The 17,325-nt window shown below is 45.9% G+C and overlaps 1 protein-coding gene and 1 long non-coding RNA gene across 2 annotated transcripts; one reads left to right on the top strand and one right to left on the bottom strand.

The window, feature by feature from the left end:
• The first annotated feature begins 5,592 nt into the window (after positions 1-5,592).
• Positions 5,593-7,506, top strand: POU3F2 (POU class 3 homeobox 2). The gene has a single exon (XM_039529077.1). The coding sequence runs from the start codon at positions 5,656-5,658 to the stop codon at positions 6,892-6,894; it is 1,239 nt and encodes a 412-aa protein (XP_039385011.1). The 5' UTR covers positions 5,593-5,655; the 3' UTR covers positions 6,895-7,506.
• Positions 7,507-9,456: 1,950 nt separating this feature from the next.
• Positions 9,457-16,483, bottom strand: LOC120400490. Its single transcript, XR_005595862.1, has 3 exons — positions 15,573-16,483; positions 14,029-14,072; positions 9,457-9,980 (listed from the first exon to the last, which is right to left on the bottom strand). It is a non-coding gene; the product is annotated as an uncharacterized LOC120400490 (long non-coding RNA).
• Positions 16,484-17,325: the final 842 nt, after the last annotated feature.

Genomic DNA, 17,325 nt, shown 5'->3' with positions numbered 1-17,325 from the left:
TATAAAACTCCCTGGGGAGGGCTCAGGGGTCAATATTGGGTTGATTCTATGGCAAGATTTCTTTCTCTCCCCAGATATTCCCACAGGCAATCTCAGGGACCGTTTCTTCCTCCATTTCAACTTTTTATTATGGCTAAAGCTTTGTGACATGCATTATTGCCATCACCTGCAGCTACTGAAGTCTAGAAGTGCAGGGCATGCTCAGGTTTTCAAGAGTGGTTGGATTTTTCTCTTGTAAGCATATGCACCACCAATAGTCAACTCCGGCTTCTTTTCCACCCTGTGAAAGTTAACATGGCATTAGAGATCACTTCACCAATGTATTTCAGAACAGAAGCTTTAATTGCGTTCCTCTTTTCCTTAAAAACATGCCGAAAATGCATCTTATATAAGAAAACATAATTTCCCTAAATTAAGTAGAATATTATAATATTTGGGCTCTTCCTAGTGTATGTATTCTGCTTAATCGTATTTGATCGTGGGGGGGGAGGAGGGGAGAGAGAGAAAGGAACTACAGTATTTTATTTGTCAGTGAAGCAGACTGTTTCCCCCTGTAAATCTCCAGTTTAGCTTCTGGAAGGTCTCAATTGAAAACACTTTAATATATCAAAGATGTTTGAGACCCTAATGTCTGCTACCAATTCGCCTGTTTTAATGTTAAAAGAACCCCCCTTTAAGCTGCGTTGTTGGGAGGTCATTTAACAGCAAGCCTTCTGAAAAGTAAATTGCATGGAGGCAAACTCTGCCAATCGCATCTTGTTCTAACTCTGAGACTTCAATATAAACAAGCTGTATTAACTCCAAGTAGAATTTATCTCACAGACTGATGGAATTTGTCCTTTTTGCTTCTTTTCCCCTCCAGGCCTCATATTCACCACTCCAAATTTAGCAGCGTTCCTTTGATAAATGACTCAAAGTAATCCCTGCAACAGCTAAGCTTGACTGGTTGACGTTGTGTTAGAAGTCTTCATAGCGGTATCTGTCTATAAAATATTCACTTGCGGACTACAAAGGGTGGATCATTTTTAATGACAAAGATTCAGAACTGGAGGATGAAGGGAAAAGATTAATATCCGGGAATTCAAATTATTTAATTTCAAATACTGAACTTAAAACATTACATCCTACTAGTTTAAACAATGATGCAGATAAAATAGAATAGCCACGTATGAATGAAGTGGCCAGAAGAATAGAGTTGCAGGGAACGTTGAAAATGGACACTAACACAAACTTTTCAGAAACTTTTTAATCATTATTATTCTACACCTTTCTATCTTCTAGGCGAATCGATATTCCAGCAGGAAAAAAAATATATTCTTTTGTCTGATGCAGTTAGGTGGAGAAATCAATTTAAGATATAGGTTTTAATTTCAGTGGGTAATGTGATCCTGTGCAATCAAAGTTATCAGTTTCTGTCCATTTTGTTTAGATATCTTAGTTAAATATGTTTGTTATACCTACCCTGAGGAAAAGCAGCTTGAAAGTGTAGCTTGTGAGGCATCTTATAAATACATCCCTGAGGCTGCAGTTCTTGCAGCTTTAAGGCAGTTTTCATTAAAGCAGCCAGCTGCCTCTTTGTGTAGATTGGATTTTTTTTAAAGCAATCACTTGTGAAGCCTCGGCCTCAGTTTTGTCCCTCTGAAGGCCCTTAAAGTTGAAGTTCCATTCACGTGTTGGGTCTCTCCACGAGATCAGGCTCCTTCGAGCTACACCGGGAAGAACTACAGAAAGCGCAGGATTGAATGGTTCATACAGAAAGGTTAAAAAGGGAACAAGAGATCAAAACAGTCGCATCTCACAATAGTTACATTAAATGCGTCCTAGTAATGTGCACAAATCTCCTAACTTGCCCTTTAAAGGGAGCAACAGGCTCGGTTGCATGGATCTGTGTTTATTGCACAAGAAAAAGTATATTAGCAAACCGCAGAGTGCATTTCTTCTTCTTGATGATTTCACCCTAAAACTAGCTATAAATGAGAAAAAATCGAAGTTTAGAAGAGTGTTTTTTTCTTTAGCTGCGTGAGTCGATTTCGAGCCACTGGGTGCACAGTTTAAAATAGGCTTTTCGCCTCTAAATAGAGGAACTTGTTTTTTTTTTTAAAGAGCACTCTTAAAACCCTGCGCATTAAGAGGTCGTTAGAAATAAAATCTTGTTAGAAAGGATCAGGGTTTGTATTTTGACCGAGGAGATGTAGCTCTCTCTCCGCAAGGCTTGGATTTGCTAAGAGTGTAAGCGTTAAGAGAGCTCAACATTTTGCAAGTAAAAGGATGATTCAACAATCCAAGATATTTAACAATAAAGGGCTAGAGTCCACAGACTATATCCAGAGGAAATGCGGTAGCTCGCCTTGGATTTTAAACGTCCCAGCAGGATCAATACTTTGAACCCACCACCGTTCCTTATGCAATGTACCTTGCGAGTGTGCAGCAACTCACCTCCCATACAGGGGAAAGCTCCATTTAAGATGAGCCTGTATGTGTTTTATAGAGAATATTCTCGGGTAGCTGTATTGGAATGAAGGAGATATCAGGGAGGCCTGTCAGTTCAAAGCTTTTTAGGGTTGTTTGAAAATCCTCTTCACGTCAAAGTAAGCAGCCCTAGTATTTGAACAGCTGCTTTGAACAGTGAAAAGGGCTGAGCTGAATCAAAACACTGCAGTGTCTGCCCAAGACACTGCATCACCTTCAACCTGCTTTTATACGGGCAGAGAAAGGAAATAAAGGCTCCAGAGCCCTCTAATCCAGCAGGGTCAGTTACCAAAGAAAGGGGACACATGACTGTCTCTTTCACATCCCGAGCTCCTTGGACGTAAACCAGCCCCAGTTTGGGGGCTGAAACTGAAATCAGCACCAGTCACACAGGAACCACACAATCAAGAGCTCTCCCCGCTCATGAGCTCTCCGATAGCGGTTTCCTCCACAGGGGGAGCTGGGAGTTAAGGATGCTTAAGAAACAGTATTAATGACAAGGATAACAATGATGATGATGATGGGGACGAGGAGGCGGAGTTTGCATCGCCTCTGAATTCACCGTTCGCACTCTCCGCTCTTTCCAGCTGTGAACGTATAGATGTTAATGTCACTGGGGGAAGGGGGAGCAGTAGAGGGAAAGGGGTTTTTACACAATGTTCATACTTTTGCAATTGTGTGATTACCAGGAGCCTTTGATATCTGCCAGTGATTTATTAGGGGTATTAAACACGCGGAACAGCGATTGTATACGTCGTCCCTGGCTCTTCGTCTGTGTATAACTGGAGGGGAGGGGGAGAGCGAGAGAGACGCAGGGAACTTTTAAGTTGCATATGGCTGATTTCAGATTGCTTCACCGTATAGAGAAATTCTAATGTCTGCTCAGTGTCTTGTGTGTTTTGTCCAGTTGGGAGGTAAGTTTCGCCATATAGAAATATGAGTTGGGGATAAATATGTGAGATACACTTGCCTTAGGTTATGGCAGAAGCGACTTTCTCGTTGACTTTCTAAGGATAACACTTGTAACCACCCCGAGGCACATAAATACACTTTAAAAACTGAACTTGCAAATAAGCCATTCTGTAGCCTGAGTCCTGAAGTACTTTCATTCGGTATTTGAAGAAAAGCCAGTTCAAATTCAGCCTTGAAAAAGCATTTCCGCCCAATAGTAAATAAGACCAGTGCTTTTCTCCTGCTGTATGCTATGCTGTGGTTCTAGTCAGGCGTTGTTGGTTGTTCTAGTGGAAGTTTGTTGTAGGTTTTGCTTGTTTTTATATCCACGCAATGGACTAGACCTGATTTGGACAAGCTGCACCAGCATTTCAGCATCAAACTGTAAATGTCCTTAAAACACGACCAAAAATATGATTTCTATCGTGGAAATAATTCAGAGACATAAAGTATAAATTGACTTTTCATAGATACCTGCAGAGCAGACAACATTGCTCTTTGCTTGTCTTCCTCAAGACAGAGGAAAAATTTCGAGCAGAATCTCCCCTTCCTTGCTGGTTAAATGACTTTCACATGGGCCAAGTTGACTCCTGGTTGAACAATCTCTTAATATGCCGTTAAACTAACTAAGGAAACCGCGACCCCCGCCGCAGGAGTATCTTGCTAACACTATATAGCCTGTTTATGCTGTCTCTCCGTGTATGTTTGTGTGCACCAGCCCGTCCACACACTCGCACAGAGGACTATTTCCAGCCAAATAGTCTTTCAAGGGCTGTATGTTAAGTATGGTGATTTATAAACAACTCTCAGAAGAAAGCTGGTTCTTGTTAGTAGTAATAAATTCTCCAGTCTGCCCTATTGTACTATTTCGATTAAGATACTTTGAGTCTACAGCGCAGCCCCTCTAACCCCCGAGTTTATTTTCAAGATAAAGCTTTGATTTCCACTTAAAATGGGAAATGAACTCTTTCCCACGGCTAACCCGAGTACCGCTCATTCCTAAGAGATCCGCATCCAGTTCCACAATGTCCTTCTTTCCTGTTCGGGCAGCAACTTGTTTATCTTTTTGTAAGCGCGCAGGAAACCAGAGTCGCTGAAGCTGATCTGTAAACACTACCGTCCCCCAGTGCCTGGGGAAGTCTATCACCGCCGGACTGCCGTGGTTTTGTGATCTGCAAGGTATTAAACCCTGAAATTCTTTGCTGGGTGTTTTGTCCCGGATAGCACCTGCTGCTGGGGCAGTTTGGGAATTGCCAGAGCCTCTTGTCCCCCTCCCCCCCAAGTGCAGCTGCACTCGTCATCACCCGCTTGCATTGTGCCCTGGGAGCAGCGAGTTCCCCCCACGGGCTGCTGGGTGTAAAGACTATAGCGGAATCGCATTCGCCCACCCGGTCGGATCTTTCCAACCCCTCCCTGTAACTACAACCCAGCAGGCTCTGGTTCTTTTTTAAAGTGTCGCTAACAAAGTTGCATTTTTTTTTAAATTGTAAGGAGTCGGCGCGTGGATGGAGGAAGGGGGGGGGGATTCACCACGAGTCAACAGAGCAGCATTGATGAAGCGCTAGTGTGACTTACAGAGCGAACAAATTACGGTGGTAAAGTGATCTCACTCTTGTACCAGTGCCATCCTTGCAATCCAGCCCGTGCTTAAAGATATTCCAGTCAACAGCTCGCGCTCTGCGCAGCGTGTGCGTGCATAAAAGCAAACAGCGTTTAAAGCATGCAACGAGCCAGCCAGGTTTGCAATGATGCAAGCAACAGGAGAGCAACATGCATCTCCTCCAGGACTTGCATTGTGTATGGCCAGAGTGGAGTGTACTTGCTTCTCTTGTGTTCAGAAGGTTTAGCAGGGTCGGTGCGCTGAGAATCATCCCCTCCCCCGCATCTCCCCCTTCCTTCCCCCGTCCATGTGGCTGCAAGCACCGAAGCTCCTTTTCCCCCCTTAGAGTTTGGTTACAAAAAGGGAGCGAGCGGTTGTGGGGCGGGGTGTCGGCGCCGCGGCGTGGGCCAATCGGCGGTTCCCCCGGAGCCGGTTGCTAGAGGTCTCCACGTAAATCAAAGCGGCGGGAGCCAATGGGTGGGCGCGGGGGGGAGGAGCCGGGACGCGTGCCTTTGCAGTGGGCTCTGCCAAGAGGACTTGGGGGGGAGCGAAAGGAGAGAGGAGCCCGAGGCGAAAAAGTAGCTGTCAAATGCGCGGCTCCTTTAACCAGAGCGATCAGTCCGGCTCGGAGAGTCATGGCGACCACAGCGTCTAACCACTACAGCCTGCTCACCTCCAGCTCCTCCATGGTGCATGCGGAGCCGCCGGGGAGCATGCAGCCGGGCGCCGGCTACAGGGATGCACAGACGCTGGTGCAGGCGGACTACACGCTGCAGAGCAACGGGCACCCGCTCAGCCACGCTCACCAGTGGATCACGGCGTTGTCCCACGGTGGGGGAGGCGGCGGCGGCGGGGACTCGCCCTGGTCCACCAGCCCCCTGGGCCAGCAGGACATCAAGCCCTCGGTGGTGCAGTCCGGGGGCCGGGGGGACGAGCTGCAGCAGCACCAGCAGCAGCAGCAGCACCAGCAGCAGCAGGGGAGACCGCCCCACCTGGTGCACCACGCCGGCAGCCACCACGCCGCCGCCGGGGCATGGAGGACGGGCGCCTCGGCTCACCTGCCGCCCAGCATGGCCTCCTCCAACGGGGGGCAAGCGGGGCTGCTCTACTCCCAGCCGCCGGGCTTCACGGTCAACGGGATGCTGAGCTCCGGCCAGCCGGGCTTGCACCACCACGGCCTGAGGGATGCCCACGATGAGCAGCAGCAGCAGCAGCACCACGGCGGAGAGCACCCCGGGGGGCACCCGCAGCAGCACCCTCCGCACCAGCAGCAGCAGCAGCACCCCGGGGGCGGCGGCGGGGGCCACCACGACCCCCACTCGGACGAGGACACGCCGACCTCGGACGACCTGGAGCAGTTCGCCAAGCAGTTCAAGCAGCGCCGGATCAAACTGGGATTTACCCAAGCGGACGTGGGCTTGGCCCTGGGCACCCTGTACGGGAACGTCTTCTCGCAGACCACCATCTGCAGGTTCGAGGCCCTGCAGCTGAGCTTCAAGAACATGTGCAAGCTGAAGCCTTTGTTGAACAAGTGGTTGGAGGAGGCGGACTCGTCCTCGGGCAGCCCCACCAGCATAGACAAGATCGCAGCCCAGGGGCGCAAGAGGAAAAAGCGCACCTCCATCGAGGTGAGCGTCAAGGGCGCCCTGGAGAGCCACTTCCTCAAGTGCCCCAAGCCCTCTGCCCAGGAGATCACCTCGCTGGCGGACAGCCTACAGCTGGAGAAAGAGGTGGTGCGAGTGTGGTTTTGTAACAGGAGACAGAAAGAGAAACGCATGACTCCCCCGGGAGGGACTCTGCCCGGAGCCGAGGATGTATATGGGGCAAGTAGGGACACTCCACCACACCACGGGGTGCAGACGCCTGTGCAGTGAACTCACATGGGGGCTGGCGGGGGTAGAGGGGGTATTGACCCCCCCAATTCCCACCCCTCAAACTTTTGATTGTTCTTTTTCTCTTTTTTTCTCTCTTTTTTGTTAACGTTTTCTCCTATCTTAAAAACAGAGAAAAAAACTGCACTGGACTATCCCGTAAACGGTAGCAGGTGAAATGATGTGTTTTGATCTTTACAGGCGAGTGCCCATGCAATGGAGTGGAGTGAGTATCACACACAAACAGACACGAGACAGACAGATACACGCACAGTGTCAGGCACTGAGAGAAATCTTTCACAAAAACTAAATTAATTACGAAAACAGAATGGAATCGACTCTGAGCCCTGCTAAACACAAAGGCAGCTTTAATCTTGGAATGATGCTCAGTATAGGCACATGCTGCGGTGTTTATTTAATGTGGCTCCCCATTAGGAATAAAACAATGAATCCCTTTTGATGTAGACAGTATTTAACCGTTTGAATTTGCACTGCAAGAAAATTGAAGTTTACATTAACAAATACATTTTTCCTACCTTGATTTTGCAAATGACTTGCATTTCCCACGGTAAGCGTTAGGCAACCATTGACCAATCTACAAAATGTTACTGTGTTATAGCCCTTGCTTTCTTTATGTGTATATGTGAACTTTTGTTATAAACAAGTCTTCTTACATATGTGTAATGTTTATTTTCTCCTTTTACCAGAGCAAATATATATATATAAACACAAACAACTTCCACTTTCAAGAGAGCTGACTCTCACAGACGCTTAAGACGTGCCTTCAGAGGCAAGAGTCCAGTTTGGAAGAGAATAATGAAAATCAATGACGTAAACTTCATTTTCGGGCAGTGTTTTGGGGTTGGGGACAGTAAAAGAAAAATGAATAGTGACTGATTGTTTCACTTTAGGGAGGAAGGCCCGTTGTGAAAGCGCTCGGAGGAAATGTTGTGGAGGTTAAATGTATGTCCAGAGTTTTCCAACAGAAAGAAAGTGACATTCTGAAGAGAACCTGCGGGGCGGGGGGAGGGGATTTAACTTCAGACATCCCATATGTAAAGTTCTCTGTGTGCTTTTAGTATTCCTAATTACATCGCACTGGAGTGGATGCGCTGATGTGAGCCTGTAAACTTTGTTTTATTGAGCAGTTTCAACAAAAAGATATAAGCAGAAAGAACGGAGAACTTGCATATAACACACAACACACGGTTCTGGCTGCTATTGTTGCTTTACTTTCCATATTTATTTTTCCGCTCATATAAAAATCCCACGCCCTTTGCTCAACTCGCTGCTCCATTCACTGCAGAAAGGACTAGTTTAAGTTGGGCAGCCTTCTCTCTTTCACTGGGGGGAACCAAATGGATTGGGAAAATGCCATTTTCAATTCCTCTTTTCTTCCCTTCGTTGATAGCTTTAAAGTGCATTTCTTGACATTAGCTTGACGGGAAACGGTTAACTTTCCAAAAACAAAAACAAAAGGCTATGGAGGGAAAGAAAACTTGGAACAGTGGTTGTGTATGAGATGCGGGGGGACTTTAAACTGTGCTAGCTACAAATTCACAAATGAACTATCTAATCAGCACAAAAGGGCGCTGTCATAGGAAAAAAAAGCTTTTTCATCATATGAAAAGTTTGCTTAGTTGAATGTTTGGCAATTATGGAGAAAAAATGTGAAACATTCTCTCGATGAACTATCAGTTCAACGGTGAATTCAGTAGGTAGGGCTTTAGAATATGTTCCTCGTTGTTTCTTTAAGCGCCTGTCACATCTGGTTGTCTCTTTTATTTTCTTGGTGAGTAAATGGCGAGTTCTATTAGGCATATTTATTTGCCTTTATTCTGTTTTTTTCCAGCGATTGTCATAACGATACAGGCACTGAGCTTTTTTTGGATGTATTCAGCTGCTTGCTATTTAGAGTGCTGAGGACTAGCTCCCAGTGAAATGATTCAGATCAGGGCAGATCCAGTGGTAAAGGGAGGAAATGAACTTTTAGACACATTAATATGTGGGTAAGGTCAGAAAAACAGAGTTCAGAGGATGTTTGTGAAAAAGCCTCTAACTCTAAATAGGTTTACTTAAAATAATAATAACAAAAAAGTTACCACGCAAACCTTACCACTATGTATATATGTTTAATATTTGTCCTTTGAACTGCAGAAATAGTTTAAATGTTTTCGTTGTCTATTTTTCTTTGTTTCTCTTTTTTTTAAATGCTACCCAGGGAAATATTTTCATATCATTTTTAAGTGGCCTGCCTCAATGTATATTTATTTCTTTTAAAGCAAACAGGTTCTGGAAACTGTTTTTCTGTAGCTTTAAATGAGTAGGTAAACAAAATCTATATGGGATGTAATTTTTTAAAATAATTATTTTGTTTCCGTCTCTAAAAATACTTTGTTTTGGTACATTTGGATGTGCTTGTGGGGAAAAATAAAAACGCAGAGATCCTTATATATTTATGTTAAAGTAATATTTTATTATCTACATAAAACAGAAATGCACAATACCTTCATAGTTTGTTCTACTTATTGAAATATCTGTAATTTGTTTTTAAAGGTAGCACTGATTTGCATAGCTCTTAAAATCTGGAGTGGAGGCGAACACCCTAGTACCTACACTGAGTTGTACTTCCTTTGTACTTAATGGGATTTTAGAGTAAATGTTATGGAGATATCGACAGGTCCCGCGTTTATAACGTCCAGAGTCTTTTAGCCGTTTTCATTTTGTCTTGCCAAATCTAACCGCGGCAGTGTATTTTTAAGCATTGAATCCCATGCTTGTAGGAGTGTCCTTTCTTTGATGCTTCTCTAAAGAGCTCTGCTTTCGAAGCTAGTGGTCCCGTTCTCGTGGAAAGCATGTGGGAGAGTGGCCAATATTTACTCCGCTCTAGTCAGCTCTTAATTTAAGAGCAAAGGCGGAGCTTAATTATGAGGAGTCCTGTTAAAAACAACTAGCTTTAAAGAAAAGCGCTGTCCAGTGACTTCCGGGGGGATGCACACGCCTAGAACTCCCAGTGTTGTCTGGGTTGGGAAAACGAGTTGAATTTTGAAGCGATTTACAAAGCGGAGTGTCAGTTGGTTCCAGTGGCCCTGAAGAGAGTATAAGGAAACAATGCTGTATAAAAAAGTAACAAGTAGTCTAGTAATGGCGATGGCGGGCGCGGGGGGATGGGCAGCGGTTAGATACAGCTGCGCTGTTTGTAACAAATTGGTCACTTTCAAGTGAAAGTGAACGAGCGCCGTGTTAAAGGAGCCCCTTTTGGAGCCTAGCTTACTGGTGGGCGAAATCAAACTGAGCCCTGTTAACACGTGCTCATGTGTTAAAATCCTTTTTGGTTTGCTCGGTTTAATAAATACAATATCCCCCTTTTAAGGCTAGTTTCTAGGCGAGTTAGATTTCATCATCTTTTCTAACTCCTACACTCGTCCCAAACAGATTCGTCTAAATGATCTTATCCGTAGCTCAGGAGCGAGGTGTTTTGTGGCCGCAGACATGCTGATGGGTAAAGTGTTTAAGCTGGGTATAGATTTAAAGTCTTAGGTCAATATTCCAGAGAACTGGCTGCAGAAAACAAGCAGCATCTGCCCTCTGCAGGACATTTCGGTGGACTTGGAGGAAATATTTGCTTCTGACAACAGGGCCTTGTTAACTCGAAACAATCACGTGGCAGCTGGACAAGCTGTGACTTTGATGGATACCTGCCTTTCATATCTGAGCAACAGTCTGCCTCCGACTCCAGCCCCTTCACTTCTAGTTTGAGCAGCGCCAGGTTAACCGGCGTTTGATACTGGACTGTTTTTTAAACACAGAGTAGAGTAGCACTGGAAGGAGATGAGCATCTTTCCAAAGACTTTTTCCCCTCTAGCCACAATGAACAAGTTTTTACCACCACCCCCTAAAGAAAAAAACCCAACCCCAATCAGCCGAACTAGGAAATTTGGACTATTATTTTGCTATCGGTAAATTAAACAAAAATTAGAAAGAAACAGTTACTAGGACTGCAGAGTTTTCCGCAGGTTAGAGGGAGAGGAAATATAGCACCTAAACACTGGGTGCGGTTTAGAGCTGGGTTGACGCACCTATTTCTATCAGAGACCCTGCTTTATAGATCAGATGTCAACAACAAGATGCTATTTCCTCTGCTCACTCCCTCTAAAGGAGGCCGAAGCCTGCAGGCAGAATTACATTTTTTATTATCATAAAGGGCTTTTCTTTTCCGTTTCTGTTAAGGAACCGGTAACTGAGAAGCCGCCAATATTATCTGAGTAGCAACACCAAATATTTTGTTGCAACCCAGACCCCGGAGAGTAAGTTTCACTTCTGCGAGGAGAATGGCTTGGCTCTCATTTCATTCCTCGCTCTTCTGGTTTGCGTAGGGGCTTTAGCCTGAAATCTAGCCTGAGTTCTAGGCACTAACTGAAGAAAGGGGTCGAGGGGAAGAACCGCGGTAGTTGTAGAGAAAAAGAAAGCGAAAGAGTGTCCAATATTTAGCGAATTGGCTGCAGAAGCCTTGGTGGAATGCAGGGCAGGGGCTTGGTATATTATGTGTATATATATATAAGGACAGGCTATTGCAGAACTTGTTCATGAATTTATTTTTCATAAAGAGATCTATAGCCAGACTTAAAAAAAACCCAAACCCTGTATTCAGTTGAGTTTTATTTTAAAAATAAAACAGAAAAAGGAGCTACAGTACGGTTGTTGGGGATCCTGTAGACTAGCACAATTTTTGCGGCCCAAACTCAATAGAATAGGAACCTGCAGAAAAGCTAGATTTTAAAAAGGGGAGTTTATTCCCTCCTTGTTATCCTGGTGTTTTAAGAAAATCAAAAGCTGGTTTGCCCTGCCGAATTTTTATTTATTTTTTAAGTTGCAGTTTTATGTTTACGTTTTGTTTGCCCCATGTGACAAGTGAATATGTAAATTACACTGATTTAAAATGGGTTCTACATCCACAAGGCCATATGCGCGTTCGAGCAAATCAGTGTCTAACTATGTCCATATGTGGCTGTGTACACACGCATTTATGTTAGCACTCTCGTTTCTTCTTCTCCAGATTGGCTTTAACAGCGACAAAGTTCACTTTCTTTGAATTAACTCTGTCATTTATTTTAAACAGCTGTAAACTCCAAAACAAAGAAACCCCCAACAAAAATTCAGTCGCAGCCTGTGTCGCTTTCTTTCTTTCTTTCTTTCCCGTCCATGGCGTTTTTGCTTTTGATATAATTAAAATGGGTTATTTGTAAATCAAGGACAGATCCTCTACAGAGAGACCAATTAACTGAGGAGCAGAAATCCACCTCTTTCTTAAAGTTTATTCCACCCACGTCTTTCGGAGCTTTTATAGCTCTTTGTTCTGGTGTTAAAGAAAAACGTGCATATTCCATTCTAGTAGGGAGAGAAAATTATCTTTCTACAGCTGCCCATTATGGTGAGCCCGTCTTGAGAGCAGAATGAACTGTATGTGTAAAATATGGAAGTTAGCGCATTAAAAAGTACCCCAATAGATACCCCCCCAAAAGAGCCAGATGTCACAGATTTTTTTTAACCACAGAAAGAAGGGGGAGTCGTAAGTGCCCATTGGCAGCCGACTCTCTGTACAAAATGTTGGTTGGGGGGATATAGTTGGTGAACTGAGATCTTACGGCAAATATTTTAAATGAAAATCAACTGTAGCTTATAAAAAAATCTCCGCTCCCTTTTATAATACGGATCTCCCCCTGCCCTTTTGGATGGGCTCCTTTAAAGCATTGTGATGCAGTGGTATTCTGGAAAGGAGGAAAAGTTGCCTACAATTTTCTTAACGGATATTTTTTAATGACCGTGGTTTAATTCGTAGGCAGTTTTATGTTCCCTATGAAATACCTGCTCATCAAAAGCGCTATTTTGGGGGACACACCTCTCTTAAGTGTTCGGTTACATTGTTTTGGAAGAAAAATGCCTTTTTCTTGAAAAAGTTCCTTTTTTAATCTGTAAATGGAAAAGCAAAATCCTGCAAAGTTCTATTCAATAACTTGAAAGTGTGAGTATTTGTACAATTGCCTCCCTAGAATACAGTGGACTCTACAGTATGTTCCAAATGTATTAAACAACAGCAATCAAATTACAGCTCAGCAGCATTCAGCCTAGCAGTTGATGCACTTTGTTGTACTTTGAAGAGCAGGTTGGGGGGGGGGGTGGAATCGTAGTTTCGAAAGCATTAAGATTAAGAGAAAAGCACAAGCTCCTTCCCAATTTATGCCTCTCATTAAAAAAGTTACCATGGCTGTAAAACTAGTCTAAATTGTTTTGCGTGGATTTTCATAAAATAGTTTAACCTAAGTTAAAAGTCCCTTTTCGACAGTAACAAAGTTCTAACTGCAAAGTTCATAAAGATAAACATCAAAGTCTATTAACCCTTGTGTTATAAACGCCCAGTTGTGCTCAGCTTTCATACAGCGCTTCGAACACTGGGGGATTGGATATGCCATAAACTGACCATAAAGTTGAGCCTATAGCACATCTTGTAAACCCATCGGAGATGTTGTGCCTCCAGATTTGCAGAAGTCTCTCTCGATAGCAACGGATTTTCGCTGCCAATATTATGGCACAGCTAGTTCCGTTTCCCCTTTTGGGGGTAGGGGTGGGTAAAATCGAGTACATACAGGGACAAAAACGTAGAATTCTGCGGGCTAAACTGAATGCGGGTGGAGACAGTTTTGCAGTGTGCTGCCAAAAGGAGCAAGATCTCCTCAAATCCCTGTTGGGGGAAATATGTACCCTTTGTTCAAAATAAACTACGGGGAGGAAATGAGCGGAAAAGGTGATCGCAGTTATTAGGCGCTTTGGAGCAGCCATCGCTGCTGACTTTAAACCCCGAACAAAACAGCATTAAATACACAATGGGATGCTACGGATCATTTCTGCTGGGTGTGACAAAGAGCTTTTAAGCAGGATGCAAACAACAGTAGCTAACAGCGACCCACACACCAGACCGGGAAAGGATCAGCAAATATAAAAATCAATTTACAAATGGAAAACACGCTAAAATAGACCCGTTTCACAACTCAAACGTAGAACCCGGACCCAGCTCGGCCAGCTAAGTTTGACCTTATTCTTCATGAAACCTAAAGGGGGAAGGGAAGGAAATGTCCTTACTGTGCAATGCTGGTTTGGGTCTGCAGCACCCCATTCCGGATACGCTGGCAAATAATCAGAAGAATACAAAATGAAGTTAGACTAAAATATGGTGCATGCAATTCGTCTGCTCTACAAGTCTCAGCTAAGACACTGCTGTGTCCCCCAAGGATTTCAGGGGCATAACTGACCGTTAGAATAGCAGAATTTAACAAAATCAACTGCATGTTTGCGAGCTTTATTATCAGCATTGTAGGTGGATTTGAGTAATTTAGAGAGGTCTCTGGCAAGAGGAGGTGGTCAGACAGCCCGTATGAATGGAACAACGATATTTAAAACAAATAGAAAAGCCGATCAGGAGCGCATTAAAAGGATGCTAGGCCGTGGTTCTGCTATCAATGGCTTGCGGTAGAGATTTCTTGGCTAGTTCTAAGCGGATGGCAGTCCTGGCTTTAGTGTTTAAGGGGAGAAACTCGGGAAGAGTCATGCTGCAAAACTGTTTGTAAGATTCCCTCTCTCCCTCACTCCAGAACTTGCAAGAGACTCATATGAAAGTTAGGGCTTGTCTTAGGCTGCCTGAGTCATTCATTAATTCTCTTTCCCTCCTTGGTTCATTCATGGCTACAGTCATTCATTGCCAAGTCCATGGAGGCATCAGCTCCTTGGTCAGTAGGGGAGACATACAAACAAGGATGGTGCTATTTATTTCCCTCTGCCTGTGGATTTCTAAGACATTCAAGCAGGCACAATCATTAAACTAATTTGTATTTGATTGTTTGGGCGGACGGGGGTTAGTTTTATTGCACTAAGCATTCAAGCACGCACGCATCGCTGATTACCAGTATACATTAAATAAAGTTGTTTGTACACATTGTCTTACCACATATAGGCAGTCTTATTATTCTAATTACTCTAATTAGTGCATTGAAATGTTTTCTACTTGATTTGAGGAGACAGTGATTAGTTCTGTTACTTCTTTTAACTCTTATTTCATGGGAAACTGTTGATGCATGTTCCAATTACTTTATTTTTCTCTTGAATATAGTGCGGGCGAACAGTATAATGAACATGATCAACCTCGGTGGGCGGCAACTTTGATCTGTTCCCCCAACTTGAAAGAGCTTCCATTTTTTTCGGATAGATTTTTTTTCTTTTTGCCTTAATCATACAGATATATTTTAAACGCTAGATTTCAAACTATCATCAATAATTCCTTGTAGCCCATACAGTGCAATGCGGGCTCCCTTTCCCCAGTGCTTTGGCATATAATGGTCGTAGCATTTACTTTTAAAAAGACTATCTTGAGTATATTTTCTGGAAATCCATTTCATAAGCTTTAAATTAATGTTACTATTAACTGATAAGATCAGTTCATCAAATACGTTACTTCGATAGGGAATTGTAATTAAACCCTTAATCCCGTTGGAGACTTTTTTTCTTTAAACACTTTTTTTTTAAAGAATGGAAGGGGTTCAAAGTTGAGCATCGCAAGTCCAGCAGGGGAATTAATTCGTTATCTAAATAACCATCTTGCCTATTGATCCAATATACTTTTTTGTTTTTACCTTTGGTGTTTATCTGCGAGGCACGGAAAACGAGGATATTACAAAGCGAGCAATTTGGATGCAAGGCGCTTCCCTCTCCGTTTGCAGAAACAGAGACTGGCTACTTCGGGATAAGAAAAACGCCGCTTTTATTGGTGGGTTTCCCCTCCTGGCTGTGGTCTGGTACATATAAACAGGGGGAAATGGCCTGTGAATTCGTAGCCGCCCAGATGTGGAGGGAAATTGTGGCGTTACCTGGGGGACTCTCCGGCCTAGGCTGTTTATATTTACCCTGGGATTAGCCGGGCTCTGGAGCCCTGTGCATAACCCGTCCCCCAGTGCCCGCCGCACAAAGGGGGGAACCTCAGAGAGCCTTTTCCAAATGACCCCGCGGCTGCTGAGCTCCCTTAACACCGCCGCGCCGCAGCCCTGCCCCGAGCCGGGGGCGCGGGTGAAACCGGCTCCTCTGCGGATTGTGCGGAGCGCTGGGGGCGAGCGCGTCTCCGCCTTTGTACGGGCGGCCGGGGGGCGCTCCGGGTGGGGCTGAGGAGTCCCGCGCCCCGAGCGGAGCCGGCTGCTCCGGCGCCCTCCCAAAGCCCGGCTGCTCCGCTCTTTAGCCCAGGCGCTGCCTCCCCGCCCGCCAGCCCTGCCCCCCTCCCCCAAGCTTGCAAAGCTGCTCCGGGGCAGGCGGCTGCCGGCTCCTGCTGTGGCTTGGGCTGGGCGGGGCAGGCACCCGTAGGGGGTCTGTCCCGGGAAGGGGAAGGGGGAGGGGGAGAGTCTGCTCTCCCCTTCCCCTAGAGACTCGCAGCATTTGTTCTCCGGGGACAGTCCGTGTCCCTCGGCCATTGGCGCGGCCCGCTGTAGCCGCAGCGGCCCCGGGTTTAGTCCTTCCCGCAGCGGGTAGCGTATCGCGCAGCCCCCGCTGCCCTCGGTGGCTCTGTTATGTAACAAAGTGCCCCACCCCCGCGAGTGTATGAGAGACTAAAGCTCCCCCCGCCCCGCCGGTAGCCCCTGCCCGGTGCATCTGTTCTCAGCCGGCCCTGGGGGAGGGTCTTTCCCGGCAGCAGGGAGGTCAGAAAGTGGATCTTGGGCGCCCCACAGCGGCCACAGCTGCAATGGGCGCGTTGGCTCTGCCTCTTCTCCCCTGCTCCAATCAGAGCAAACCTCTCGGCTGGCCCGTGCCGTGTCCGTGTGGCTAAGATCCGGGCAAGCCCCGCTGGCCAGTGCCGGCAGGCGGGCTAACGTCATGAGACTTAACTGCAGATTAAAAACAGTGGGTGGAAGGAAGGGCGAAGGAATGCCCCCTCCCCACCCCCTCCCCCGCCAAGGCAGGGCGAGCCAGCCCCTTGCGCTCTGCATCTCCGTGTGCAGGTGGCAAGATTTCTGAAGCTGCAGATCCGCTCTGAAGCGGATTTGAAGAAACGCGATGATCCCAAACGGAACGACACCCGCCCTGGGCCAACTGCGCTCTTGTGCCCGGCGTGCGCTGGCGGGGCCCTGCTGTTCCCAGGGAGCAGAGAGCGTGGATCCAGCTCTGGCTGGCGTGAAGTCAGGGCAGGGCTTGGGGTGGGTAAAACTCCCGCAGGCACACGATCGTCTGACAGCGCCTCTGTCCTGCCGGCTGCGGGCTCGCCCTAGGGGCAGATTAGACCCAGTGACCGCCCACCAGCTGGACCCATCCCATGGCTCCCCAAAGAATGTTATGTTCAGAAAACTGCGCCAGAAAACAGGCGTGGGGGCAGAGTAAACTGCACCCCTCTGCTCCACTGCAGCT

The sequence above is a fragment of the Mauremys reevesii genome, linkage group 3 (assembly GCF_016161935.1).
Source record: "Mauremys reevesii isolate NIE-2019 linkage group 3, ASM1616193v1, whole genome shotgun sequence".
NCBI lineage: Eukaryota > Metazoa > Chordata > Testudines > Geoemydidae > Mauremys > Mauremys reevesii.
This window is presented reverse-complemented; position numbering and strand designations above follow the sequence as displayed.